The sequence below is a fragment of the Heterocephalus glaber genome, unplaced genomic scaffold (assembly GCF_053883595.1).
Source record: "Heterocephalus glaber isolate CG9 unplaced genomic scaffold, H.glaber_assembly_v1.0 deba00001744, whole genome shotgun sequence".
NCBI lineage: Eukaryota > Metazoa > Chordata > Mammalia > Rodentia > Bathyergidae > Heterocephalus > Heterocephalus glaber.
The window spans coordinates 891,921-919,806 of NW_028258450.1; the positions used below are offsets into that span (position 1 = coordinate 891,921).

A 27,886-nucleotide genomic window follows, 5' to 3' on the forward strand; every position below is an offset into this window, starting at 1 on the left:
AACTGACCGGTGTGTTTGTTTGGCCTGCAAGACGTTTCTTTAAAAAAGAGTATTAGAATTTGAATGAGTCGCTAACATTTATAATCAGGAGATTTTACAAAACAATCTAGGTTTCCAAATTCTCTTGATGTTGCACCATCTGGCATCTCAAGCCTGCTTCCTTCGTAGTGGTGTAGGGCTGGAGATAAATTGTAGTGGGAGAGACACTCTAACCATTGGTGCCTCATGAAGTCAGTTCAGTGACTGCTGGCCCTGAGAAAAGGTGAATTAGGTGAATTAGAGCAGAATCAAAAATATCAGAGTGTGCTGCTCACGGTCAGTAGGGGCAGGGGCTGTTTTGTGGGGTTGAATTTAGTTGTCTGTGTGCATGTGGTGAGTGGGGGTGACTTGAGTTGCAAGGTAAACTGTATCTCTCACTGTGGGTCATAATAAAATATTTGGAAGTCCTATTCTAGCTTGGCACAAGTTCCCTCCAGTCTGGTTTTCTCTGAAGCTCTCTCCTGTCTTGTAGGCATTTAGGCTGGAGACCAATGAACGTCAGGTTGACTATGGAGATTAAAATGACTCCCTGCAATCTGCTAAAGGCTGGCAAGGTCCATGAGTTTTTTTCTCTGGCTCTCAGGCCTGTTGTCACTTTGAGCAATTTTTTTTTCCTGGTCCTGGAGATTGAATCCAGGGCCTAGCACTGAGCTACATCCCCAGCCCTTTAAAATTTTTATTTATTTATTTTTTAATTAAATAACTTTATTATCAAGCACACACACATACAAAAAATTAAAACCATTCGAAGAAGAATAATGCAAGGGGAAAAAAACTACAATAATATTCAAATACAGTAGAACTCGACCAAAACAAAACTGAAAAGCACCTAAACATTTTTTCATATAACTTAAAAAAGCATCTCAAGCACCAACAAGACGCCAGAGGATGTGATTTGTTTCAGAAAGGTCCCCAAGACTAACACTGAACAAATAATGATCTGGAAAAAAACTCCAGTTAGTTAGCAGACTCCACATAAGCCAAACTTCTACCATATTTAAATTTCGATACAGTCATATGACATGCGATGGAAACACAATCAGAGAAATGTGTTATTAGGCAAGTTTATCCATGTGTATCCTTAATTACACTCTCAGTTTCTCACACTAGAGAAACTATTCGGTATTTACACATGTGTGTCCTATTTATTTCACTTAAGATTATGGCCTTGATATGCATCCATTTAGCTATAAATGACTCTAGTTTTTCATTCTTTATGAGTAGTACTCCATTTTATAAAAAATACACATCTTCTTTATCCAGTCTCCAGTTGATGGGCACTTGGGCTGTTTCCAAGCTTTTTCTGTTATGAACTGTACAGCCATAAACATGGGTGCACATATATTGGTGTGGTATGATTCTTTTAATTCTTTTGTGAAGATACCCAGCAGGGGGATAGCTGGGTCGAATGGGACCTCTAGTCCTAGTTCTTTGAGGTATCTCCATACTGATTTCCACAGTGGCTGCACCAGTCTGCACTCCTACCAACAATGGAGAAGGGTTCCTTTCTCCCCACACCCCCGCCAGCATTTGTTATTAGATGATTTCATGATAGCAGCCATTCTTTGTGGGGTGAGGTGGAATCTCAGTGTTGTTTTCATCTGCATCTCTCGAATGACCAGTGATGTTTGTTTGTTTTGTTTTTGGTACTGGGGATCGAACTCGGGTTCTTGTGCTTGTGAGGCAGGTGACAGAACCACTGAGCTAAATCCCTGGCCCCGACCAGTGATGTTGAACATTTTTTTCGTATATTTATTTGCTGCTTTTACTTCTTTGTCTGAGAAATGTCTGTTCATTTCAGATGCCCATTTTTGAATTGGGTCTTTGAATTTGAGGGGTCTGACTTTTTTTCACTTCTTATATATTCTAGATAGTAGTCCTTTGTCTAAGGTACAGTTGCAGAAAATTTTTTCCCACATTGTAGGTTGTCTCTTAGCTCTGTTGGTGGTTTCTCTTGCGGTGCAGAAGCTTTTTAATAAGATAAGATCCCAGTTGTTGGTTCTTTGTGCAAGTTCCCATGCCACTGAGGTTTTGTTCATAAAATCTTTTCCTATACCAATGTCTTCAAGAGTTCTACCTAACTTATCTTCCAGCAAATTTAGTGTTTCTGTCCTAATATTTAAATCTTTAATCCACTTCGATCTTAATTTAGCGCATGGTGATAGGCATGGGTCAGATTTTAGTCTTTGGCAGGTTGAAATCCAGTTTTTCCAACACCATTTATTAAATAGGCTATCTTTCTTCCAATGAGGATGGTTGGCTCCTTTGTCAAAGATAAGATGGCTGAGCATATCTGTAGTTGTTTCTGCATCTTCTAATCTATTCCACTGATCCTCAGGTCTGTTTCTTTGCCAATACCATGCCGTTTTTATCACAGTAGCTTTGTAGTATAGTTTCAAGTTGGGGATTGTAATACCCCCAACCATATCTCTGTTGCCTAAAATTTCTTTTGCTACTCTAGGTCTCTTCTGGTTTCAAATGAATTTTTGGGTTGTTTTCTCTAGTTCTGTGAAATGTATTGTTGGAATTTCAATAGGGATTGCATTAAACCTATATAATAGTTTTGGAAGTGTGGCCATTTTCACTATATTGGTTCTTCCTACCCAGGAACAAGGGATATCTCCATTTTCTTATATCCTCCTCAATCTCCTTTTTCAAAGTGCTATGGTTTTCAGTGTAGAGGTCTTTTGCTTCCTTTGTTAGTTTGACTCCTAGATATTTCATTTTTTTGGATGCTTTTTAAAAGGAATTGTTTCCCTAATTTCTCTCTCAGTGAGTCTATTATTTGTATATAAAAAGGCTATTGTTTTTTGAGTGTTGACCTTATATCCAGCTACCCTACTGAATCTGTCAATTAAGTCTAGAAGTCTTTTGGCAGAGTATTTTGGGTCTTCTATGTAAAGTAAAATTTTATTTTGAGACAAGATCTCCCTATGTTGCCTAGGCTGGCCCTGAATTTGTGATCCTCCTGCTTCAGCCTCCTAAGTAGCTGGGATTAACGTTTCAAGCATTTTTAGGTGAAGAGTATATGAAATGAATCTGTCATCCCCCTACTTTGAGCAGATTCCTGTTCTAGCTGCCTGTTCTAGGTCCTCAGGCTCTGCCTGGCTCCCCAGATCCCTGACTCTGCCCTAAAATGCCCAGTCTGTAACTCCTCTTCTTTTTCTTCCCTAGGAGAACCCATATGTCATGCGCCGGCCCAACTTCCAGGCCCTGTCGGGCAATGAGCGCTTCGAGGGCTTCTGTGTGGACATGCTACGGGAGCTGGCTGAGCTGCTGCGCTTCCGCTACCGCCTGCGGTTGGTGGAGGATGGGCTGTATGGGGCGCCTGAGCCCAATGGCTCCTGGACTGGCATGGTCGGCGAGCTCATCAACCGGGTACGGCTGGGCTGGGGCTGGGCAAAGGGCCATGGAGCAGGCAAGAGAGGGAGGTTGGCCAGGTGGCAGCCCAGCATATAGCTCAGGGGGTCTCTCCACCAACCTGGCTGAGGGTACCAGGGCTGGGTAGCTGTTCCTGAGAGTCCCATGGAGCAGGAAGCCACCTGTGTCTCACTTTGTTAAATGCACTGGCTTAATTGTTGCTTAAAGATTTGTTGAAGCCAGTGTGGTGGCTCATGCCTATAATCCCAGCATTCAGGGGACTGAGGCAGGAGGATCTCTGAGAGTTTGAGGCCAGCCTGGGCATAGTGAGTTCAAGGCCAGCCTGAACTACATAGAAAGATCCTGTCTCAAAAAACAAAGACTTATTGAGTGAATGACAGTGATGTGGAGTGCAATCAGGCAAGGGTCTGAGGTGGTCAGTGGAGGCTTCCTGCCAGAGACAAAGGTAAAAGCAGGGAAGGTACCCTCTGTGAACTCCACCCGGTACCTGCTAGGGAGGGCTGGCGCACTGCAGATTCACATTCACTCGCTCAGTAGGTGTTTATGGAGCACCTATTGTGTGGCTCGCTTCTTGGTCAGGCTTGGTGAGTAGAGAGCACTGAGGATCTGGATCCTGCTCCCAAGAACTTCGTGTCCCTTTAAGGTACAGGAAGCAAACAACCCAAGCCAGAACCATGTGGGCTATGATGGAGGAAACTCAGAGGAGGGGCCCACTGACGGCACCTAACTAGGCATGGCATCCAGGGAGGGCTCCCCAGAAGAGATGATGCCCAAACTGATTCACAAAGGCTGTCAAGCAGCAGATGAGGGGTACGGGAGGTAGGAATGTACCTGGAGCAGAGGAAAGAGTACTTGTGACAGGGAGGAAGGAGAGGAGCCTTCATGTGGGTAGAACTTTGGTGGAGGTGAGGAAGGATGAGAGGCAGGGCCATGGGAGGTGGGAGGTAAGAGTGCAATGGGAAGAATGTTTGGGAGTCAGACCAACCTGGGCTGAGTGATTTCTCTGAACCTCAGTTTTCTCCTCCGTAAGGTGGGGCTAATACTTGATAGATCTGTATTGAGGTGAATGTTTCAGGCAACAGAGACAAGTTCCTCGCACATTGCTTGTCAGACAGTGGGAAGGCCAACATGTAGTTCCTCTTTTTATTCCAGGCAGAGAAACCAGATGGGGAGATGCCCAGAGGCAGGACTGTGCCATATAGGCCCCTGGCTAGGGCACACCCAGAGCTAGTATGGAGAGCAAGGAACTGCTACCAGGAGCAGTCAGGGTGGCCTTGACATTGGACTTTGCTGAGCACATCAGCGATTCTCACCTGCCTGTCTCTCCCATGCCAGAGTTTACTTCATCTAAGCTCCTGAATGTCACCAGAGTAGGCACGAGCAGGGCACTTTGCCTGACAAGGACATTTATCCCTTAGGGCACTGATTTTTAAAAGTTATTTTGAACAGCAGAACTTCTTCGATTGAAAGTTTCTTCAGAACCCTGGACAAAAGCGTAGCTGCCCTGGTGGAGGCGAGGGCGGGGGAGGGGGGCTCCCCCGAGTCAGAGTTGCTTGGTCTCCCCATCCTACCCCCCAGGCAGGCCCTGAGGCACTGCCCTGGGAGGCTCCCAGCTGGTTTGAAAGCTTCTGCTTCAGGGTGTGTTTTAAGGCCTGAACCCCAAAGAGGCCCCTGGTACAGAGGAGAGTAGGCCCAGAGCCAGTAGCCCTGCATCCACCTGGCAGCCAGGCTGCCCCATGGCCTGTTTCCGAAGCTGGGTCCTCAGTCATGCACGCTTAGAAAGTTTCTTACATTGGGACCCCCATCTATAAGCAGGCTCCAGGGGAGTAACCTCTATTCCAGTCCCTGTAAACGGGATGTCAGTTTATTCATCAACAAAGAAGAAGGCTGTCTGCAACAGTGCTCATTTACAGCTGCCTGACCTTGGGTCACACTTAACCTTTGTACCCCTGGGTCTATCCAGCAGGGTGAGGGAGAAGATTTGGTGCCTGGGGTAAGCTTTTGTGGTTGGTTGCCCTGATTTTGACCCCAGTCTTGAGTCCTGTTTGACTCTTGTCCACTGTGTATTAGCTTTGTGACCTTGGGCAAATTAACTTAACCTCCCTGTAACTTAGTTTCTTCACCTATAAAACAGGAGAAGGAGCCCCTGGCATGTATGTAGCACAGGTATGACCCCGAAATGAATGAGTCCACACCAGAACAGAACCTGGTGGGTAGGGGGCGCTATGTGCCTGTATCCTATGATTCCTTTTTTTTTTTTTTTCTTGTTACTGGGAATTGAACCTAGAGCCTTTGCACTGAGCTACATCTCCAGTCCTTTTAAATTTTGTCTTTTTTGAGACAGAGACAAGATCTTGCTAAGTTACTGAGTTCCCCAGGTTGAGTTTGTATTCATGATCCTCCTGGCTCAGCCTCCTAGAATGCTGAAATTACAGGCATGAGCCACCACACCTGGCTGTATTATTGTTCTCATTCCTGGCAGCATGGCCAGCTCATACATGTGGTCATGTGCTCATCTATCTGTTCATCACCCAGCTAGTATTTACTGATCACCTACTGTGTACCAGGTCCTGTGGTTTACCAGACAGTACAGTGAAAAAGCCAGACCTGACCTTCCCCTCACTGAGCAGGTTAAAGAGTTTGGGCCTCTTCAGGTCCATGGGATGTGCTCAGAGTGCTTTGAGCTGGCTTCAGTGAGAGGGGAGCATCAGTGGCAGCAGGACCAGCAAGGAGGTTCAGGGTGAGATGGTGGACCTGGGGCTAGGGCACAGCAGTGATGGAGACTCAGGGAGGGACTCCGAGCTCAGGACTTGGCGGATGCCTGTGTGTAGGGTGCAGGAGGAAGGAGGGGTGTGATGAGTTGGTATTCTTCCCGTGTCTGGCTGGGGCAGCTGGTGATGACATTTATGGAGAGAACAGTGGAGGAGGAGTGAGCTGGGAGCACAAAGAAGGGCGAGGCCTGGCCTTGCTGAGTCTGTTGCCTGCTGTAGGGTGGCCAGGCCTGTAGAGCCACATGGGAATTGTCATTGTGTCACCACAACAGCAGCAGCTGCTGTTGGTTGACTTCACACCATGCGCCAGGCACGTTCTAAGTATTACTTAACTTTGCCCTTGTAATGATCCTTCATGGCCCAGAGGATCGCTGCCGTCCTGCCAACATGAGATCTGGGGCTCAGCAGCAAAGGGACCCGCAGGTGTGCCTGTCCTAAGGCTCTCACCTGTCCCAGACCCCAGGAGGGACTTGGGAAGCCTGGGATAGGCCAAATCATGCTCACTATTGCTGATCAAGCGTTCAGGGCCAGCCAGGCCCTTGTCTAGGCTTCCTGACTTGTATTATTAACTCTTTAACTCCTCATAGCCCTCAGCAAGGGGAGGGACTAGTATTAGGCCCATTTTCTCAAATGTACAGAGTGAGGCACCAAGGTACCCTGTCCAGGCCACATGGCTAATGACTGAGAGAGCCAGGGCAGCACCCAAGTGGACTGGCCCAGAGCTGGAGAGTAACTTCCAGATGGAAGACAGCCCAGGGTACTGGCATCTCCCCACCCCAGCCACCTTTGGCTAGGGATCTTGGGCCAGTCTCAAATTATGGTCCATTTATTCCACCCAGTGGCTGCTGCTGGAATTGGCCTTCTCCCTCCCTGCCCTTCTCCCTGGCCTCCTCACTGGCTTCCTGGCTTCAGGTCTCTGTACTCCATTTCGTCCTCCAACAGGATCTCTCTACAGTGCAGATCTGACCTGTCACTTGGCTGCTTTACCAAAGCCCTGAGTGCCTTAGCAAAGTCTGCACCTTCCAGCCTGGCCCTCAAGAGCAGAGCAGAGCAGCTGCCTCAGGTCCAGGCAGAGGGAAGGGCTGAGCTGTGATGCAGTCATGGCTGGCCCTCAGCCTTCCCATGGCAGTTCTGGAGCTGGGATGACCTTCAAGGATATCCCCTCCCCTTGGAGACAAGGGGCCAGGCCTTTATACCCCACAAAGATGTCAGTGAACATGGCTCCCCTCGGGAAGGTCTGTCTTCCATTGATAGAACTGAGAGCCATCAGCCACCAAGCCTGGGCAGCTGGGGGAGTGAGTGCTGTGATCCCAAATTAGGGCCTAGGGGCTACCACAGCATCCACTACATCTAGGAGCCAGACAGCCGGTTCCATATTCTCACTGGTGCCCCAGGACCCCTGGCAAGCCACTTCATCTCCCTGAACCTCAGTTTCCACACCCGAAATGGGGCTGGTGTTAACCCCACCTAGAGTTTTGGGGGGATTAAATGAGAGAACATTTCCAAAGAAGGCCTGGCAATAGGTGGTCATTACTGATGGTCATCACTAATGAGATGCTATGTCTAGGAATGTGCTTAGAAGGATGGGCTTTGGAGTTGGGTAGCTGTGGGTTCAAATTTGGACTTGCTCCTTACTGGCTATGTGGCTTACAGACATAGGTGCCTGCTCCTGTCTCTAAAAATGGGGAGGAATGGCCCCAAGGGATAGATGAGATCAGTATAAAACGCAAATGCTGTCATGACCAGGACAATGCCTACCCAGTTTACTAGTAGCATCTTCCCCTGGGGGTGGAGCCTTGGCTGCTTAGCTCTTCATCTCAGCATGACACACAGTAGGTGCCCAATAAATTGCTGTTGGATAGAAGCTGGTTCTGTGGAGGGGTCTGTAGAACTGCCTCCACAGTCCCTCCATCAAGTGGGACACACACTAGCACAGTTTTTCCTCAGCAGAGCATAGCGGGTGATTTCAACTTTCTTGCTTACAGTCCTCGTCTGGCCCTGTCTCCAGGGGTTGCACCAAGTCCCTTATTGGCATTTTCAGGTAGCAAGTTGTATTTGTCTTCCAATTCCAGAATTTTTACTCATTGAAAAAAAAAAATCACAGGTAGGTGCAGAAAAGAGAGGGAATGTCACTCTAAGGTATCTCTGGTTTATGCTTTAAACAGTTATCTCATTTTATGTGTAGATTTTTGAACCCTTATTTTTATTGAACCTTTATTTTTAAAAATTGACATTCTATTATATTTCAAATTACAAAACAATATATATTAAGTATAATTCCATTTGCATAAAATGTGTGTGGGCATCAAAAAATACTGTAAGTGTTTCTGCATGTCATCAAAAGCTGTCACGTGCCTGGCTGGAGAAGCAGCTCAGTGGTAGATGTGTGCTTAGTATGTGCAAGGCCCTGAGTTCAATCCCTGGTACCAAAAACAAAAACAAAAAAAGTTGCAGCTGGGGATTTAGCTCAGTGGTTCTGGCGCCTGCTGTGCAAGCGCAAGGACCCGAGTTTGATCCCCGGTACCAAAACAAAAACAAAAACAAAAAAAGTTGTCATAGGCCATTTAGAAACAATCTTTTAGGGCCAGGGATTTAGCTCAGTGGTTCCACCGCCTGCCTCAAAAGCACAAGGACCCGAGTTTGATCCCTGGTACCAAAAAAAAAAAGAAAAGAAAAGTTCTGGAGATATAACTCAGTGTGAAGACCCGGGATTCAATCCCAGTACTGAGAGGAAAAAAAAAAAAAGAAAAAAAAAAAATATATATACACCCTTATTTGCCCTGATTACATATATAATACAGAGTGATACAAAGTCAAATAGTAGGGAGAAAGAGAAAACAAAAAGGGCTGAGAATTTAGCTCAATGGCAGAGTGCCTGTGGGTTGAATCTCCAGTACCAGGGCGGGGACCCACTGGGAAGAGGGTCACAGGACAGGAACTTTGTGTGCCTCACTTCTTTATCCCCATTGCCTAGCACAAGCTGACACTTAGCAGGTGCTCAGTAAATTCTTGCTAATGAACAGATGGGTCTGGGGAGGAGTATTTTCTGGCTAGAGGGCCGTGGGTGTAAAGCTTGGAGGTAGGAATGAGCTTGCTGTGTGCAGGGGGCAGTGAAGGGGCTGGGCCAGGGGTGAGTGAGGAGAGAGAGCAAGGGAAAGTAGGGGCAATGAAGTTCAAGAAAAGCCTCAGATCACTGCTTGGTGGGGTCTGGAAGACATAGGTAAAGATTTTGGATATTACTTTTATTGTGTTGCAAAGCCATTGTATAGTTGAAATGAGGAATGGACTTGATCTTTTTTCCCTCTTTTACTGAGGTGAAATTTATATATCATAAAATTAATCATTTAAAAGGTACAGTTCAATGACATTTGGCATATTCTCAGTGTTGTGTACCATCATTTCTATCTAACTCTAAAACACTTTCAAGACCCTCAGAAAACACCCTGAAGTCATTAAGCAGTCACTGCCCATTCTCTCTCTGTCTCCCCAAGCCCCTGGAGACCACCAACCTTTCTGTCTCCATGGATTTACCTATTATAGATATTTTATATGAATGGAGTCACCCAACATGTAGGTGCTTTCTCCTCCTCCTCCTCCTCCTCCTCCTCCTCCTCCTCCTCCTCCTCCTCCTCCTCCTCCTCCTTCTCTTTCCTCTTCTTTCTCTCTCTTGCTGAAAATTGCATCCAGGGCCTTCTGTATGCTAGGCAAGTGTTCACTACTGAAGTACATCTAGCCACAAACACCACCACCACCCCTGGCCTCCCCGGTTCTTATTGTTGTTCTCTCTCTCTCTCTCTCTCTCTCTCTCTCTCTCTTCCTCTGTGTCTTTCTTTCTTTTCTTCCTTCCTTCCTTCCTTCCTTCCTTCCTTTTGATGGCCTCCTATGTAGCTCAGGCAGGCACTGAACTTCATCCTACCTCAGCCTCCTGAGTGCCTAGCCTGGCCTTTTGTGTCTGGCTTCTTTCATTTAAGCATGATGTTTTCAAAGGTCATCCACATTGCAGCATGTATCAGTACTGCATTCCTTTTATGGCAAAATGAATGTACCAACTGGATCTTTTAAATCACTTAAAAATGATTATTCTGGCTGTTCTCTTGAGAAAAATAGCTGTAATGTGGCAAGAGAAGAAATAAGATGATCCACATAGGAGGTTGTTGGAGAAGGTATGGACAAGAGAAGTCACTGGGTGGGGCTTGAGTGGCAGTTATAGCAGGTGTGCTGCGAGACTGACTGTATACAAGGAATCAGGGAGACTGCAGGGTCTGGCTGGGGCAGCTGGATGAGTGGTAAGACTGCTTTCCACCATGGGGTAGTTGGATATGGATTCTTTGAGATGTTTGTTTGTTTGAAATTCAGAGGGAGAGGTACAGATTCCGCTGAGTGGCTGGAGCATGAATCATATAACTCATCCCATACTGATGAATCTCTGGGTGGTTTCCAGTTTGTGCTAGCATAGGCAATACCCCTATAAACTTGGCCTGTGGATTTGTGGGAGTGTTCCTGAGGGATACATTCTAAGAAGTGGAAGTCATGGGTCAAAGAGTATGAATAGCTTTTAAATATGTGCTGCCAAATGACTGTTCAAAAAGTTTCTATCAATTTATATTTCCAGCAAAAGTGCATGAGAATGTCAAATGTCCCATATTCTTGCCAACAGTGGGTATTATCAGTCTTTCAAAATAATCTTTGCCAACCCAAAAGGCCAAAATTAATACCTGAATATCTTGACCTAAACAGAATATTGCATAGATGTGTATTAATCTGCTTGTGGATGTGCTATTATTTACTTAACCATTCTTTATATTGAGTTTTTTCTCGATTTTAAAGCTTGTGCTATTATAAACAACCATAAACAAACATCTTTATGCACAAAAGCTTTGCCTGCATTGCAGCTTATTTTCTTTTTCTTTTTTAAGCCTGAGTCTTGCTACATTGCTCAGGCTGGTCACAAACTCTTGGGCTCAAATCATCCTGCTGTCTCACTCATCCAAGGGGCTGAGACTACAGGTGTACAACACTACCTCGCTTCTTTTCTTAAGATTGATTTTCTGCATAGAATAACTGCATGGCTGTTGTTATATATTGTTGAATTGCTTTCCAGAACAATGACACCAGTTTCTGTACAAGCTCCTTCTCAGCACTGAGTGTTTTGATTGGCTTTTAGTGATAGGCAACCCCGTCATTTTTATAGACAGCTAATCATTTTGATTGTTCCTGTTTTGAGTGGTGTACCACAGTCAGGCTTATGTGGTCAGGTGATAGATGGAGTCTGAACTCAAATTCAACTCAAAATGGGCCTGAAAGGGTCATGGACTCTCCCAGTTCCTGGCTTTATAATTGAAAGAGACATACATGGGAGCCAGCAGAATCCTACACTGGTGCACTGACCCATGGAGCCAGGGCCATTATGGTAGAGAGAGCCAAGTGGAAGTCCCTAGAATGCCTGTCTTTCCCAAGATAGTAATTCAAAAGCAATTCCGCATCCTTTAGGGGAATTGCAGAGATTAGTACCACTGTTAACAGCCCAAAAGAAGCATGGTAGTGACCCCACCCCCATTCAGTTTGGCCTATGCCGTAGGCAGATGGATCTTGGAGAATGACTGGATTATTGTCACTGTAATCAGGTGATGACTCCAATTGCAGTTGCTGTCCCAAGTGAAGTATCTTTCCTCGAGCAAATCAACATAGCCCTTGGTAGCTGGTGTGAGCTACTGACCTGGCAAATGCTTTTTTCTCCATACCAATTTCCAAGGACCACCCAGAAGCTAAGAGATTCATCTTCACAGATTTGCCTAAGGGCAACATCAACTCTCCCACTTCCTGCCATGATACAGGCTGCTGAGAACTTGATCTCAGGGGTCCCCACAGCGTCACACTGATCCAGATTGACAACATTATGCTGATCAGATCAGATGTGCAGGAATTAGTTTTGTCAGAGGAGTTGGCAATAAACCCCTTGCTGATATAAGTCTGGTCCAGTCTGGAGATGAAAATACCATCAGTTACTTGACTAGAATCATATTAGTTAGTTGAGCAAGGAGGATTTAATATAAAGAATTGTGAACTAAATATAAAGTTGTTAACCAGCTAACGAAGGATAAAAAAGAGTGTCAGACTCACGCAGTTAGCAACTGCAGGAAGCAGCTACCACACTTAGGGCTGAGGCAAGAAAAGGAAAAGGTTGAAAGGATGAAAACTTGGAAATCCAGAGGCGGGTCCTACAGAGCTCAAACTTCAAGCTCTGAGGAGGGGCCCTTTTGCTTGGTGCTGGTGACATTTGACAGGTTTTTGGATGTTGGTGGCAGCTTACACATTGGATTGTGCAGCTTCGATCCACTTGTCTTCCACTTGGTCCATACAGCTTTTCATTTTTCGTGAGGTCTAGAGTGTATGCTGGCTCTGCAGCAAGTCCAAGCTGTGTGCAAGCTGGTCTTCCCCCTGGGCCTGATAACCCACCAGATCCACAGATCTGCACAGTGCTGCTGGCAAACAGGGTGCTGTATGGAGCTGCAGCAGGCACCAGTAGGTGACTCATGGGAGCAGATCTCTGCCATCTGAGGTTAACTATTTCCCTTCGAGAAACCACTCGGGGCTCCTTACTAGGCCCCACTAGAGACCCAACATCTGCCCATACCTACGAGTGCCAATGTAGTCTGAGCTCATACCTGGACCTGGGTGTGTCTTGTCTGTGTCAGTCCAATTCTGCCAGGGGGACAAGCAGGTATTTGAGTGAAGAAAAAAATGTGTTCTAGGTATAAAGTTGTTAACTAGGTGAGTGAGAATTCCAAGTCAGGAATTGTGGCTCCTTCCTATGAAGGGCCAGGGAGTAAATGTTTTTGACTTTCATCCTATTCTGTCTTAACCACTCAGCCCTTCCGTTGTTTGGAAAACAGACAATAAACAAGTGGCTAGGCTGTGTTCCAATTAAACTTTATTTACAAATGCAGATGGGCTAGGCTAGACCTGCTTTCAGGTGTCAAGCAGAAGTGGCTGCGCCCCCTCTTTCTTTTAAACTAGGGATTGAACCCGAGGCATTCACACTGAGTTACATCCCCAGTGCTTTATTTATTTAAATTTTGAAGTGGCCTTGCTAAATTGCCCCGTTGCCATCCTCTTGCCTTAGTTTCCAGAATGCTGGGATTGTAATTGTGCATCACCATGCCCAGCTTCACATCCCTAGTTCTGACAGAACAAAGGGAAGAACTTATCAAATCGTTGGAAACTTAGAAATGGTGTGAAACTGAGGAGGGACACGCGCAGCTGGCAATGGTGTCCCCAAGAGGGGCTGGGCTCTGCAGGATGAGATGGGCTTGCAGGAAGATGCAAATTGGCTTCATCTGCTGCCCAGGAATGAGCCACTGCTAGGAGAAGTGCCTGAGCAGGCAGACACGGAAGGAGAGGATGGAAGGATCAGGCTCCCTCAGGCCTACAGTGTCCCATAACGCCCCCTACTGGCGAGCTGTCAGAGCGGCTGGCAGAGCAGGAAGGTGGGTTACATACACTAACCTGGTGTAGGGGTTGGGTTTGGAGCTGAAGAACAATCACAAGTGCTTTGACTGGCTTTTGAGCATTTAAATGATCCCCCTTACACTATCATTTCTTCCTGATTTCATTCCAAAGGTTAAACAACTGTAGGTATCCCACTGGGGTAAAATGGAGGTGTTTATTAAGGATGGGGAAGACTTCTCTAAAAAAGAGGTGTTTCTGCTGGGAAATGAAGGTGGACAGGGGGTGAGAGGGGGCCCTTGTCAGATCCTAGAATGGACTTGCATTTAAGGATCCCTCTGTCCTACATTCAGAGCAAACCCAAATTGATCACTTCTCGACCACCACTGCTGCTTCTAAGTCCCACCCCCAGCATCTCCCTGGGCATCTTCTGCTGGCACCCTGATCCCCATGTCCACTCCACTCTGTTGCCTGTGGTCTGTTCTCACAGCACCCAGATCATGTCACCTCTAGCTCACACCCTCTGACATGATGTCCTTCACTGCCTTTGGAGCAAAACCCAGTCCCTCACCACAGTCTGGCCTGAAGACCTGCAGAGCTCTTGCCCCTCTCTGCTGCATTCCCCACCCTTGCTGTTCTGCTGCCTCCTCCCTGAAGGCAGCAAGGAGCCTCGTACCCCGGGTCTGCACTTGCTGTCCCTTGGACTCTTGCCCCTAGCCTTCTCCTGCTTTGCCCCAAAATCCTTCAAATAAGACCTCCTTACAGTGGGGACTGTATCCATACAGTGACTTCAGCTGGTCTCCATAGCCTTGGTTTATTTTTCTTCATAGCACTTGTTACTACCTGACATTGTGTGTTTGTATTCACGGCTGTATTCCCAAAGCTAGAATTATGTGTGGCCAGTGCAGGATGATCAGCAAAGATTTGTTTAGCATTTAAATTAATGAATGAACAAATGGAATGGGCAGAGTAACTGCAATGCAGGGACAGAGGATAAGATGGAAGGGGATGAAGCAGGCTAGGTCATAGGAGCCATATGGAACAGAGCTTAATAGAGGGACAGGAATGATCAGGGTCTCTTGGGGCTCTGTGAGGATTTGGCTGATAGCTGGAGAATGATGTGTGTTATTACAGTATTTGAGCAGATTATATCTTACAGAGATGTCTCGGGCTACCAGCTGACTAGCCCAGGGCTTTTCAGTCAGAGATGATGGTCAGGGCAGGGACAGGCAGAAGGGGTAGAGAGGAGTGACTCAGTTCCACAAGTATTTGGGGCCAGAATCAGGAGGGCCCTAGGGTGGGAGAGGGAGATGGCTGAGTGCAGGACACCCTCTGGCCTTTTCGTGGGATGGAGTCAGGGAAGATGAAATTCAGAGCAGTCTAGGGGACAGGGTGGAAGCCAAGGCTACTGCATGTTCCTCAGAGGTTTGAGAACTTGCTTGTCCCTCCAGAGTCAGTCAGCACCCATTTCCTGAGCTTCCTGGGAACCAGGGAGGAGTCACACTCAGACCTGGCCTCAGATGCCCCCAGCCAGGGAGGGACAGGGCAGCAGAGAGAAAAGCCCCTCAGCGGGATAGTGGTTCCAAACCACAGGGGCTACTAGATCAAGGTACTTAGCCTGTCTGTGCCTCAGTTGCTGAGCGTGGAGAGTGGTGGGAATGGTGTCCCTCTGCATGGGGTTTTTCTGGGGACCAAAGGAGCCACTCCACTGAGGCACCAGGGGAAAAGAGTCTACATCTGAGAATAGCTAGGAGGCCCAGGAAACGGCAGGGCCTGTCTGGGACTCCAGCAGAGGACAGGATGGGATGTGGAGTGTACCCTGCTCTGAGCTGGCCGCTGGGCTGCACCGAGACACACAACACATCCAGCCAGCTCTGTCTTTGAAAGGCCTGTGGTTTTGTAGCAGAGGAAGGAAAGCGAACACATATTTTCCAGATTGATCTGAGACAGGTAGTGTCCAGGTACGTGGGGTCCCTGCAAGGCATCCAGAGAAAGGAAGGTAAGGCGGCCCCCCAGAGGGATGGGTGGGACCAGCTCTGGTATGTGGGGGGTGGATGAGGCAAAGGGAGTGGCCTGCTCAAAGGGGCAGTGGCCAGAAGGAAACTGGCAGGAGAGAGAGACGGTGAGAGGCCCAAGAATGTGAGAGAGAGGGTGGGGAGGGAGGCTTTATGTGGCCAAAACCAAGCAGCGCTTGGGGAGCCACTTCTGTGTAGGCTCTGGGGTACTAGACAGGGCAGGGCTTGTAATGTAGTGGGGAAGATAGCTCCTCCCTAAGCAAGCAAGCACTTAGAAGCTATAAATCAGGGTAATAGGTAATATGAGAAAGAGGACTCTTGGGTGGGTGCAGGGTGGGCCTGGAGGCTGTTGTGGTTTGATTTGAGTCCATTGGTAAAGAGGAGCTAGGGTGGACCAAGTGCAAAGGCCCTGAGGTGGAAATGAACCTGCTGTGTTGAAGAGCAAAGAGCAGGCCATAGTGCCTGAAGAGTGGCTCAGGGGGATAGGGCATGAGGAGAGACTGGCGAGGCAGGTGGGTCTCGGCTTATGTAGGGGCCTTGGACCATAAAAGGGTTTTGTCTTGGTCCCCATGATAATGCCAAAAAGGTCTTAAACAGGGGTTGATCCCTTTGGCTTATGTATGGGGAACAGATTGGGGGTTTATGAGAGGTGTGGAGGGTAACGAAGATGTAAATGCAGTTGCCACGAGAAGGACAGCAATGGCATGGGCCAGGGTAGTGGAGGTGGAGAGAAGTGGGCAAATCAAGGAGTGTTTGGGAACAGAGCCCTGCATTTGCTACTGGAAGGGGAGGAAGCAGCAGGGCCTTGCTGTGGGGGCTGGCGGCCAGTGAGGGATGAATAGAAAGGAGCAGCAGGGCCCTGCAGGCTTCTGAGGAAGTGGGGTCCTGAGCCTATGCTCTGGGGTTGATCAGGACCCTCCTGAGCCCATCTGAAAGGCCAGTGCTCCCTCCTTTCTGAAGTGAGGACTTGGGCCACCAGGGAAGCCTTGCTGGGACAGACTTCTATAGGTGCACAGAAAGAATAGGATTCCAATATTAGGCGTGATTCTTCCCACCATGATTCACAGCTTAGTCATAAAAGTGGCCAGTGCATAGGAAAGGGAATAGCCACTCCTCACATTCAGCACCTAGGAATTCCCACAGGTATTCTCAGAACCCAGTGGGGTTTGAGCCTCTGCCACACATGGCACTCTCGGGGTTTGCCTTGGAGCAGAGCAGTCTCTGTGTGCCTGTTACATTGGACTGGAACCATCTCTCTGGCCCTGCATTTGTTTTTTAACCTGTGCAGTCTCTCTCTGCTCTGGTTCATCATTTAGGTCTGTGTCTGCTGTCCCGACCCTGAGGAGTTGTTTGGGGAGCTATCCCTTTTCCCCCTGGCACTGAATTTCATATGGAGCCCATCTGCTTCCTCCTTGACCTTGGGTTTTATTTTCAGCCTGTGCCACCTGTCTCTACCCTTTGGGCCTGGGTCATCTCTCAGTGACTTAGCCTTGTGTTTGGATCCCCTGCCTCCTGTTCTTGACTGTGTTATGTTTTGAGTTGGGGCCACCTCTGTCTCATCAGGGCTGTGTTTTGGTACCTGTGTCATCTCTTGACCATGGGCTGTTTGGGGCTTGTGCCCTCTCCTTGACTGCAGACTGGATTGGGGCCTGGGTGGCCTCTCCACTGACTGTGGGGAACTCCGTCCTGTCCCCCTCTCCCTTCCTCAGGTCATTTCTAAGGCCTGTGACCCCTCCCTGCCTTAGGTTCTGCCCGGACCTTTATTCTCTTGTATGTTCTCAGTCGGCCCCTTCAGGACCTTGGCTTTTTTATTTCAGCACCCTAGGGAGCTTTTCTCAAACTTAAGTTTAGGGGCTCCCACCATCCCAGCATCAGGACCCAGGAGATGAAGTCAGGGTATCTGGAAAGGAACATCCTGGGAGCCTGGTTCTCGCCTCAGGACCAAGAGAGCTGTGGGAGACATGGCACCCAACCCCCTCTTTATAGGTGCACACACTGATGCTCAAAGGTGTAGACGCTCTTGCCTAAGGTCATGCTGCAAGCTGGGGCACAGCCAGGGCTCCCTACTTCTTGCCTTCTGTAACATGTACATGTGAATGCAGGTACAGTGTGTGTGTGTGTGTGTGTACACGTGTACACACATGTATGAGCTGGGCCCCGAGGGTCTGTCTCCTGTGTGTCTGTTCTGTTGAACTGTATCATGAGTGGTGATGTTGCTACTTTGGCCTGTGTCTTGGCACGTGTGTGAATGTGGTGTGTTGAACACACATCAATGATGGTGTAGAATGGCTCCCACATGTACTGTGTGTGCATGTTGGTCTGCAGGAGGATGTGTGAAGTACAAGGTTTTTTTTTTTTCCCAGCCTTGTGTCCAGCCCTCAGCTGAAGGCTGGCTAATGTCCCCATGAGACAGAGTGAAATGTCCCTTTTGAATCAGCCAGCACATTCTGAAAGGGGTCCAGGATATACCAGCCAGGCCTCAGGCCATACCCTTCTCTCTGTCCCCCCTTCTCCACTCAGACCTGGACCCCAGCACCGTTGTCCCTCGGGACCATGTGTATCCTCCCCCAAAACCATATCAGTTGAGCTATTCCCTGGCCCTGTGTGTAAGGGGTGGGTTCAGACATCTGCATCGCTAGTGTCTGCCATGGTCAAGAAAGTAGTGCTCATGCCCTTACTTTGTGGTCCCCAGGTCCTGCTTTTACTCACTAGAACCTTTGCCTTTCTGAGACTTGGTTTCCTCATCTATAAAATGAGCTAGACATGGCTCAGGGAGCTATTAGGAGGAACATAGAATATAATCTGTATGAAGTGCTATCCAGCAGGGAGCTTGGCATGTAGGAAGCACCTAATATCTTCACCTGTTGCTAACCAGTACTACAAAGAGGTAAAACCAAGGCCTGAAGTAGGTCTCAGAGCAGGTTGGTGTCCAAGGTGTTTTGATACCAGACTTAGGCTGTCTGCATGACACTGGGGCAGGAAGAGGGACTGGCGTAAGTAGTGGGTTTTATAAAGCACCCTAATGATGAACTTGATGGGAGAGAGGACAGGGGAATGGCTGGGATGGGACAGCCAGGCAGGACAGAGGTGGCAGGAGGCTCTTACAGAGCCAGGACAGCCTGGTTGGCCCAAGGTGAACTCCTGGAGCCAGTCCAGGCTCCCAGCTCCTTTTTTCTTTCTTTTTGGTACCGGGGATTGAACTTGGGACCTTGCACTTACAAGGCAGGCAGCAGAACCACTGAGCTAAATCCCCGGCCCCTTTTGATCTTTTCTTCTCTCTTCTTCAACCCTCTCTCTCAATGGTGAATGTGATCCTCTCTAACTGCCCATCTCTGTCTTCCACTCCTCCCCCTCTGCCCCTCCCTGCTTCCCTTCCAGCAGAAGGCAGACCTGGCTGTAGCTGCATTCACCATCACAGCAGAGCGTGAGAAGGTTATCGACTTCTCCAAACCCTTCATGACCCTGGGGATCAGCATCCTCTACCGAGTGCATATGGTATACTTCTTCTGGGGACTGTGGGCTGCAGCCTGACATGGAGGCTAGAAGCAAGGGCTGCAAGTGGGAGCTGGACTCCCACCGGACCTTGAACGGGGCATTCTGGCTCCTGGGTCCCTGGCAGGGGCAGAGGTTGAACACATGGCTCAGGTCTGGAGTGGCTCCGGGTTTCACTCCCTCTCCCTACAGGGCCGCAAGCCTGGCTACTTCTCCTTCCTGGATCCCTTTTCCCCTGCTGTGTGGCTCTTCATGCTTCTTGCCTACCTGGCTGTCAGCTGTGTCCTATTCCTGGCTGCCAGGTGAGTCCTCAGGCTGCAGCCTGGGAAGGAGGGATGGCGTGGAGGCATGAGCTGGGCCGTGCAACCAACCTGCAGGTTTCCTCTTCTGCTGGACCCTCCACTTTAGGGTCTCGGGTCCTCTGTGCTCTCCTTCCTCTCTTTCTTTCCTTGCCCGTGTGTCTCTGCCCATCTCTCTGTCTCTCTTTCTCTCTCTCTTCCTCCCCTTCTCCCAACCCTCCCCTTCTTTTTTGATCACTGTGACTCCATCTCCTTCCTCCTTTTTTCTCCTTTACCTCCATACCATGGCTCCATCCACCTGTCCATTTCTCCACAGGCTGAGCCCCTATGAATGGTACAACCCCCACCCATGCCTGAGAGCACGCCCTCACATCCTGGAGAACCAATACACGCTGGGCAACAGCCTCTGGTTCCCTGTGGGGGGCTTCATGCAGCAGGGCTCAGAGATCATGCCCCGGGCACTGTCCACGCGCTGTGTCAGCGGAGTCTGGTGAGATGCTTTCTATTTGCTCTGGCAGGGCTGGGAGGGACTCTGAGTTCTGGAGGCTAAGGGCACTGCTGTGTTCTCTCATAGGGTTCCCTGCTCCACATCCTGAGCTGTATGATAGGGAACTGGTTGAGGAAAGCTGAGCCCCAGAGTAGCCACCACTATCTACGTGACCTTGGGAGGCCACGTCCCCTCTCTAAGCCTCAGTCTCCTTCATCTAAAAAAATGGGGATTAAAAAGGCTCATGTCTCAGGGCTGTTCAGGTCTTACAGAAAAGTGCTGGTTGGCCTTGTGCAAACTTGAGGCATTATAGTCACAAAGGGCATTGCTATTGCTCTCGTGGGCATTGCTTTATCACCACAGAGACAGAGTCCTAGAAGTTCCACAGCAACCCAGTAGCCTAGGTGAACTTCTTGTGCCCCTGGGACAATTTCCAGGAAGCTTCATGTTGGGGGACAACTAATGATGTCTGCCTCATAGTTTCAAAAAATTCAGGTTAGATATCAACACAAAAACCAGGTAAATTCACTCGCAAATTTGGGAAATCTTGTGGCACTGGCCAGCATCCTCGTAGGCATCAGCCTCATCCCACTCTCCCCTCTTCTGCCCCCTGGCCAGGCCTTGCATTTGCTGCCCTGGGCGTTCATACAGCAGCTGGAATTGGCTGTAGTTCCTGCAACTCCTGTCACCTTATTCTCAGTAGGAACACAGAAAAGAGAGATCTCTTAGGATGGGGAATGTTCTCCCTGTTTTATGGATTAGAAGATCCAGGAAGAAGGAGTAACTTGTTAAAGAGCATGCATGCAGCTAGAGGAAGGGCCAGGCTGGAACTTGGCCCACTCTCGTGCCAGCCCTCAGATCTGCCTAGGCCCAGCCTGGCTCCTGGGGCCCATGGTAGGTTCTCCATGGCCACCCAGGCATCTGGCCTTCCAGAGTCTGCCTCCTCACCTCCTCCCCATCAGGTGCCCACGTCCATGGCCATTCCACAAGGGTCTGTCCAGCTCTTCCACGTACCAAGTGCTCAAAGGAGGAGTCCGCCCCATCCCTGCCCCCTAGAAGCAGAGGAGCTGAGACTAAGCAAGCAAACACATAAATACTGGATGTTATATTTTATTTAAAGGATATGTCCCAAAGAAAATGTCTAATTTGAAACTTGTTCAAGACTAACCTTGATGGGCAGCAGATTTTCTTCTCTCCCAGCTAAGTGGAACTAACTGCCATATGGCAGTCATTTGCAATTCACTTGGTCCACTGGCTTTGAAACTTTCAAGTCTTAAAGATTTTTATATGTTTTTGAATTTGCATCATTTCCGATGGTACCCTGTATTTCTATCCTGTGGCTGAAAAAAAAAACCACATGGTTTAATAGTATATGTGCTGCACAACACATGGTTTAAAACAATATATGTATTATCTAACAGTTCTGGAGGTCATAAGTCCAAAAGAGATTGCACGGGGCTAAAAGCGGATTGTTTGCAGTGCTGGTTCTTTCTGGAGGCTCCAGGGGAGAAGCCTTTTCTTTCCCTTTTGCTTTCTTGGCTCACAGCCCCTTCCTCTGTCTTCAAAGCCAAAAACGTAACACCTTCAAATTTCTAACTCTGACTTCCTTTTTCCACTTACAAGACCCTTGAGATGCTGTTAGGCCCACCTAGTCATTGTCTTCCCTTCTCATCTGCAGGCTTAAATCACATCTTAATCACATAACTCAGTCACACCTGCGAAGCATGTTTTACCATGTGAGGTGACATACTCATGTCTTCTAGGAGTTAGGATGTAGAGATCTTTGGTGGTGGGAAGGGGCTTATTCAGCTACCACACACCCTAAGTGAAATGTATTAATATGTTCAATATAATGATGTATCAGTTGTGCATAAGATGTACTGTTGAGAAACAGACAGGGGGGCTGGGATTTAGCGCAGTAGTTCCACCACCTGCCTCACAAGTGCAAGGTCCTGAGTTTGATTCCCTAGTACTAAAAAAAAGAAACAGTGACAGAACAGCAGAGAATGGCCTCCTGAGGTATCCAGACTGAGTCCTGAAGGCTAAAAATGGAGTCATCCACACCAAGGAAAGGGAGGCACATTCCAGACAGGCAGGAGAGGGTGTGTGTGTCCGAAGAGGACATAGAGAGTGCTTGAGGAGAAGCACCGCACCAAAGCTAGCCAAGTTTACACATTAGGCAAGGGGACCAGTAGTGTCCCCTGGCCCCATCTCTCTTAGCAGTGCTCTGGGCCTTTGCACTGAGCTGTATCCCAAGCCCTTTTTAAATTATTTTATTTTGAATAGTCTCCCTAAGTCACTAAGTTGCCCAGGCTGAGCTTGGACTGTGAACCTCCTTCCTCAGCCTCTCAGAGTGCTGAGATTACAGGCACTGCCCCTGGCTGAGTGGCCTCCTCTCTGTTGGCCATCCTTCCTGCTCCTTGGTCAGGGACCTTTCCCTGAGGATCATGTTTTTCAGCTAAGTATTCTCTGCCTCTTCCCATCACTGTCACCCGGGAAGTCCCTAGTCACACTCCCTCCCTCACTGGTGCCTTTGGCTCCAGGACACACTTTTCTACACTCCAAGTCCTCCCACACATCTGCTCATTTGACAGATGTGTGTCTCCAGATGTGACCCCAGCACAGTGACTCAGCAGGCCAGGCCCCTGCCCTTTTGGGACTGACAGCCCAGGGGTGGGGTGGTGGGGAGTTTGCTGGCACCTGCCCCTGGGCTTCCTTCAGTGCCTATTCAACCCACAGCCTCCTGCAGCCACACCCATCATTCAGCACAGCTCTGCCTTGGAAATCAGCATTTCCAAAGCTTCTCTCTGACCACATCCCCTGTCCCTCCAGATTGCCCCTTGGTCATACTGTTAAGTGAGTCCCTTGACCTCCCTCTCCCTGTTCTCTATGCTCTCCTTGCCTTCATGTCCCCCTCTCTCCAGGTAGGCTCCTAAGCCATCTCCTCAACCCTTCCCCAGGCCCTCCTTTCCTCACATCCTCCTGAAAGGAAACCCTAGAACTGCAGATCTAGCTTCAACGTGGCCTCTCCCCTCCTTCCATTACTGACTCCATAGGGTCAAATGTGACGGGTTATTTATACATTCGATCCCTGTCTTACCTGCAGGCAGTCTGTGTCTATAGTCGCCTCCTTCTACAGACTCTGTCCTTGCTCCTAGGCTGCCCTGTCCTCTTGTTTCCTCTGTCTGCTTGGTTCTTAGTTTCCTGTGGATTCCTTTTCCTCTTGCTATTGCTCACGTGAGCTTCTCACTCCACACTAGTGATGGCTCAATGCTCACACCTAATGCCCTCTTTCTTTTTATTTTATTTTTATTAGTACACAGTTGCAGTACATAGTGACTGCATTCATTGTAGGGGTTGGCATATGTACATAGCACATCTCTTTTTTTTTTTTTTTTGGTACCGGGGATTGAACACGGGTCCTTGCGCTTGTGCAGCAGGCAGCAGGCGGCGAAACCACTGAACTTAAATCCCCTGCCCTTACATAGCACATCTTAATTCTTTTTATGTCCCCTTCCCCTGCCTCCCTCCATCTCTTGGTCCCCTAATGGCCTCTTTTTGAAACAATTTTTTTTGGTACCTGGGATCGAACTCAGGACCTTGCACTTGCAAGGCAGGTGCAGCACCACTGAGCTAAATCTCTGGCCCAAAACAAATATTTTTTAACATTTCCTTTTCTATCCTGAGCTGATATTCAAAGGTAACATATTTATCTGCACACATAATTTTTTAAAAAAATCAATATGATATCCTAATTGTCATATGAAGGAGAAAAAGAAGAGAAGCTATTTCTAATAAAATTGTATGATAGCAATACATAAATGCAAGGCTGTGGCTATACCAGAAGACAAAATGCAAAATTTGGAATGACAAGAAGTAAGATCATTTATTAGAATTTGATGCTTATTATTGGACACTTAGAAATAGTTGGCAAATGAGTGTGTTTGTGCAAATATAATTCACTGTGAACATGATGACTTACTAATGCAGCTGGTCCAAGCATCTCAACTGAGGGACTTAAATACAAGTGGAGTTGTCTGAGACGCAACTTGCCAACACAGGGAATGGTTCTCGGCAAAGTTCCACACAAAGTAGCATGCAGTTGTTCCTCAATTTGAACAAGGCATGCATTTCTGGAGATTTTGGTTTATATTATAACCATGCAAAAATATGTGTTTTCTTATACCAAGGAGTCATGCTAAGCATATGTACTTGCTGGCAATCACATACTCTCTTGTTCAGACTGACTTACCACTCCTGGACTGTCAGTCCCAAAAGGGCAGAGGCCTGACCTGCTCAGTCACTGTGCTGGGGGCACATCCAGAGACACACATCTGTCAAATGAGCAGATGTGTGGAAGGACTTAAAGTGTAAAAGAGACTGTCCCTCTCTCTTTTGAGGGAAGGAGTGTGACCAGGGGCTTCCTGGGTGACCAGCTGGAACCAGCCTGACTGGCAGGGTCCCCACACTTTACCAAACACCTCCCCTGCTGCTCCCATCCACACCCCGCCAGAGACCACCACTCTGCATTCCTTCAGGGGGCATCTCGCCCACTCCTAGGCTTCCCCAGGATCCTTGTGTATTCAGCCAGCTTGGGCTGCTCCTCTTGAATGCCGGACAGGCATGTCCAAACTCCATGTATTTGCCCTCAAATCTGACTCCTCATCTTTGTTCCCCCTGCTGTCTCTCTGTGAGGGCCACTACCACCAGTCAGCCAGACTGCATCCTTAAGGGCCAGCATGATGTCTGGTGTACACTAGCTCTGGATAATGTTTTGAATGAATGACAACACTGACCCAAGGGGTGGTTCTGGAGAGACTTGGTGTCCAGAGAGGTCATGTCATTCCCTGTCTTGGGTGTTGGGGTTTGGGTTTTGTTTTGCAGGAAGCTGTATTATTATATTTCTGTTAAGGTCTGCATTGCACCCCCACCCTCACTTAGTGCCTGGCAGTTTGCAGAGGCCAGCTGCTGTTTTTACTTTTATCTATCCTGGTTGGGGGTTGGAGCCTGGGAGGCCCTTAGCCTCTGTCTTCAGCCCCTCGGGTCTGTGTGGTCTGCAGGGACCTGGCCCTTCTTAGTTACCAAGAGGGAGAACAGAGAGGGCTGGCATAAGACAATGCTGCCCTACAGTCCTGTAGCCAGGTCCGTGAGTAGCTCTCCTTCCAAGTCAGTCTTGTATCACCACGACAATAAGAGCAGACACTTAGCACGGCATGGTGGCACATGCCTGTAATCCCAGCATTCTAGGAGACTGAGGCAGAATAATGGCAAGTTCAAGCTCAGCCTGGGCAACTTGGTGACATAGCAAGAGCTTATCTCAAAATCAAAAAGGGCTGAGGATGTAGCTCAGTGCAAAGGCCCTGAGTTCAATCCCCAGTGCCACACACACACACACACACACACACACACACACACACACACATTCTGTATGCCAGACTGACTCACTCTTCAAAAAACTCTGTGAGGAAGGTTCTGTGTTTGTACTTAACTTCACAGGTAAGGAAACTGAAACTCAGTTCCAAGGTCATCCAGCTACACAGTAGTTAAGCCACAATTTGGGGATTTTCCAGAGATCTTTCTATTATTGATTTCTAATTTAAGTCCTTTGTGGTCAGAGAACATTCTCTGTAGGACTGTAATCCTTTTAAATTTAGAGACTTGTCTTATGGCTCAGCATATGGTCTGTCCTGGAAACCATTCTGTGTATACTGGCACTGGGCGTGTATTCTGCTGTTGGTGGGTGTAGTGGTCTATAAATGTCAACAAGGGCCAACCGGTTGATGGCGTTATGCAAGCCTTCTATATATTCTTACTGATTTTCTATCTGGTTGTCCTAATAATACTTGAGGGAGGAATGAATTGCAGACAAATTGTGTGTTTCTCTTTTTAGTTCTATCAGTTTTTGCTTCATGAATTTTGAAACTCTGTAATTAGGTACATAAATGTCCAGGATGATTATGCCCTCTTTTTTTTTCCTTTCCCAATACTGGGGATGGAACTCGGGGACTCTGAGCTAAGCAGGCACTCTACCACTGAGTTATATCCTCAGCTCACAACTTTTAGAATTGTTTATCTCCACTATTAACTTGTTAACTACTTATACTTCTTTGTTTTATTTTTTTTAGTGGTTGCTCTGGGTTTATAATTTGTATCCTTTTTGTTTTCTTTGCAGTACTGGGGATTGAACCCAGTGCCTTTGCACTGAGCTACATCTCCAGCCCTTTCTATTTTTTATTTTGTGTCAGAGAAATAAAAAATAAAATCTCACTAAGTTACCTAGGCTGGCCTCAAACTTGTGATCCTTCTGCCTCAGCCTCCCAGAGTGCTGGGATTACAGGTTTGTGCCACCACACCCTGCTTAATAAGTATCTTTAATTTATTACACAATAATTTGAGGGCCAGGGATTTAGCTCAGTGGTTTCGCTGCCTGCTACGCAAGTGCAAGGACCCAAGTTCGATCCCTGGTACCAAAAAAAAAAAAATAATAAAAATAATAATAATAATAATAATAATAATTTGAAGTAACATTATACCACTCCACATAAGATGTAAGACCCTTCCAACAGTATACATCCATCCAATCCTCCATCTGTTGAACTTTTATCATTTATATTACTTTGCATATCTTATGAACCCCACAGTATTAAATTTGTATATGTGTGTTTGTTTTAAATAGTAAATGTCTTTCAAAAAAGTTTTTAGGGATGGGGAGATAGGTCAGTGTCAGAGTATCTGCCTAGCATGCAGAAGGCCCTGGGTTTGATCCCCAGCCCCACAAAAAGAAAGAGGAAGGGAGGGAGGGAGAGAGGATTTTTAAAATGAGGAATACCTTTTATATTACTTGCATATCTACCATTTCTGGTATTCTTCATTCCTTCTTGTGCATCCACATTCCCATTTAATATATTTTCCTTTGGAAGAACTTCTTTTAACTTTTCTGGAAATGCAAGTCTGCTGGCAGTTAATTTCCCAGCATGTATATGAAAAATACTTTCACTGGGCAGGCGTGGTGACACATACCTATAACCAGCTTCTTTTTTAATTTTTATTTTGAGACAGGGTCTTCATAAGTTGCCTAGGTGGGACTTGAACTTGCAGTTCTCCTGCTTTGGCCTCCCAGAGTGCTGGGATTATAGGCATATGCCACTGTATCTGGGTATGCCCAGAATTATTTGATTTTTCTTTCGGCACATTGTTACACTGTCTTGTCTCACATGCTCTGATGCTATGTGTTCTTGCTGTTATCTTTGCTTTACTGTATATAATGTTCCACCCTACACCTACCCCAGGCAGCTTTTAAGGCTTTCCTTTTATTGGTGGCTTTAAAAAAAATTTTTTTCCCCAGTACTGGAGATCGAACTCAGGACCTTGCACTTATGAGGCATGCACGGCACCACTGAGCTAAATCCCCAGCCCTATTGCTGGCTTTTAACAATTAATTGTAATGTGCCTTAGTGTGTTTTGTGCATACCCATATTTATATTATTACTAAGGGTTTATTGAGTTTCTTAGGTCTGCAAGATTAGAGTTTTTGTCAAATTTGAAAAATGTTTAGCCATTATGTCTTCATATATGTTTTCTGTTAACCCTTCTCCCTGTGTAGGACTCCAGTTGCATCTGTAAGGCCACTTAGATACTATTCCTCGGGCCACGGAGGCACTCTGCTCAGCTTCATTTTTGCTATTTGTTACTTTTGTTTTGGATGGGTTCTATTGCTGTCTTCAATTTTCTTGATCTTTTCTCTGCAGTATCAATTCTGTATAATCCTGTCCAGTTAACTTCTACTTTCAGATAGTGGGTATTTTATCTCTAGAAGTTCTCTTCATTTCTTTTTTATGTCTTCCATTTCCCTCCTCATTATTTCCATGTTTTTCTTCATATTTCGAGCATTACGGTTGTATTTGTAATAACTGTTTTAATGTCCTTATCTGATTTTTTCATCATCTCTGTCAATTG

At 47.3% G+C, this 27,886-nt stretch overlaps 1 protein-coding gene across 4 annotated transcripts in view; it reads left to right on the forward strand.

The window, feature by feature from the left end:
* Grik5 (glutamate ionotropic receptor kainate type subunit 5) overlaps positions 1 to 27,886 on the forward strand; it is a 57,823-nt gene that overhangs the window by 20,310 nt on the left and 9,627 nt on the right. For all 4 annotated transcript variants that reach the window (XM_087200688.1, XM_004873050.3, XM_087200689.1 and 1 more), the window contains 4 exons: positions 3,214 to 3,417; positions 19,034 to 19,147; positions 19,337 to 19,446; positions 19,760 to 19,933. In XM_087200688.1, coding sequence (XP_087056814.1) covers positions 3,214 to 3,417; positions 19,034 to 19,147; positions 19,337 to 19,446; positions 19,760 to 19,933 — 602 coding nt within the window. The remainder of the gene's footprint in view (positions 1 to 3,213; positions 3,418 to 19,033; positions 19,148 to 19,336; positions 19,447 to 19,759; positions 19,934 to 27,886) is intronic.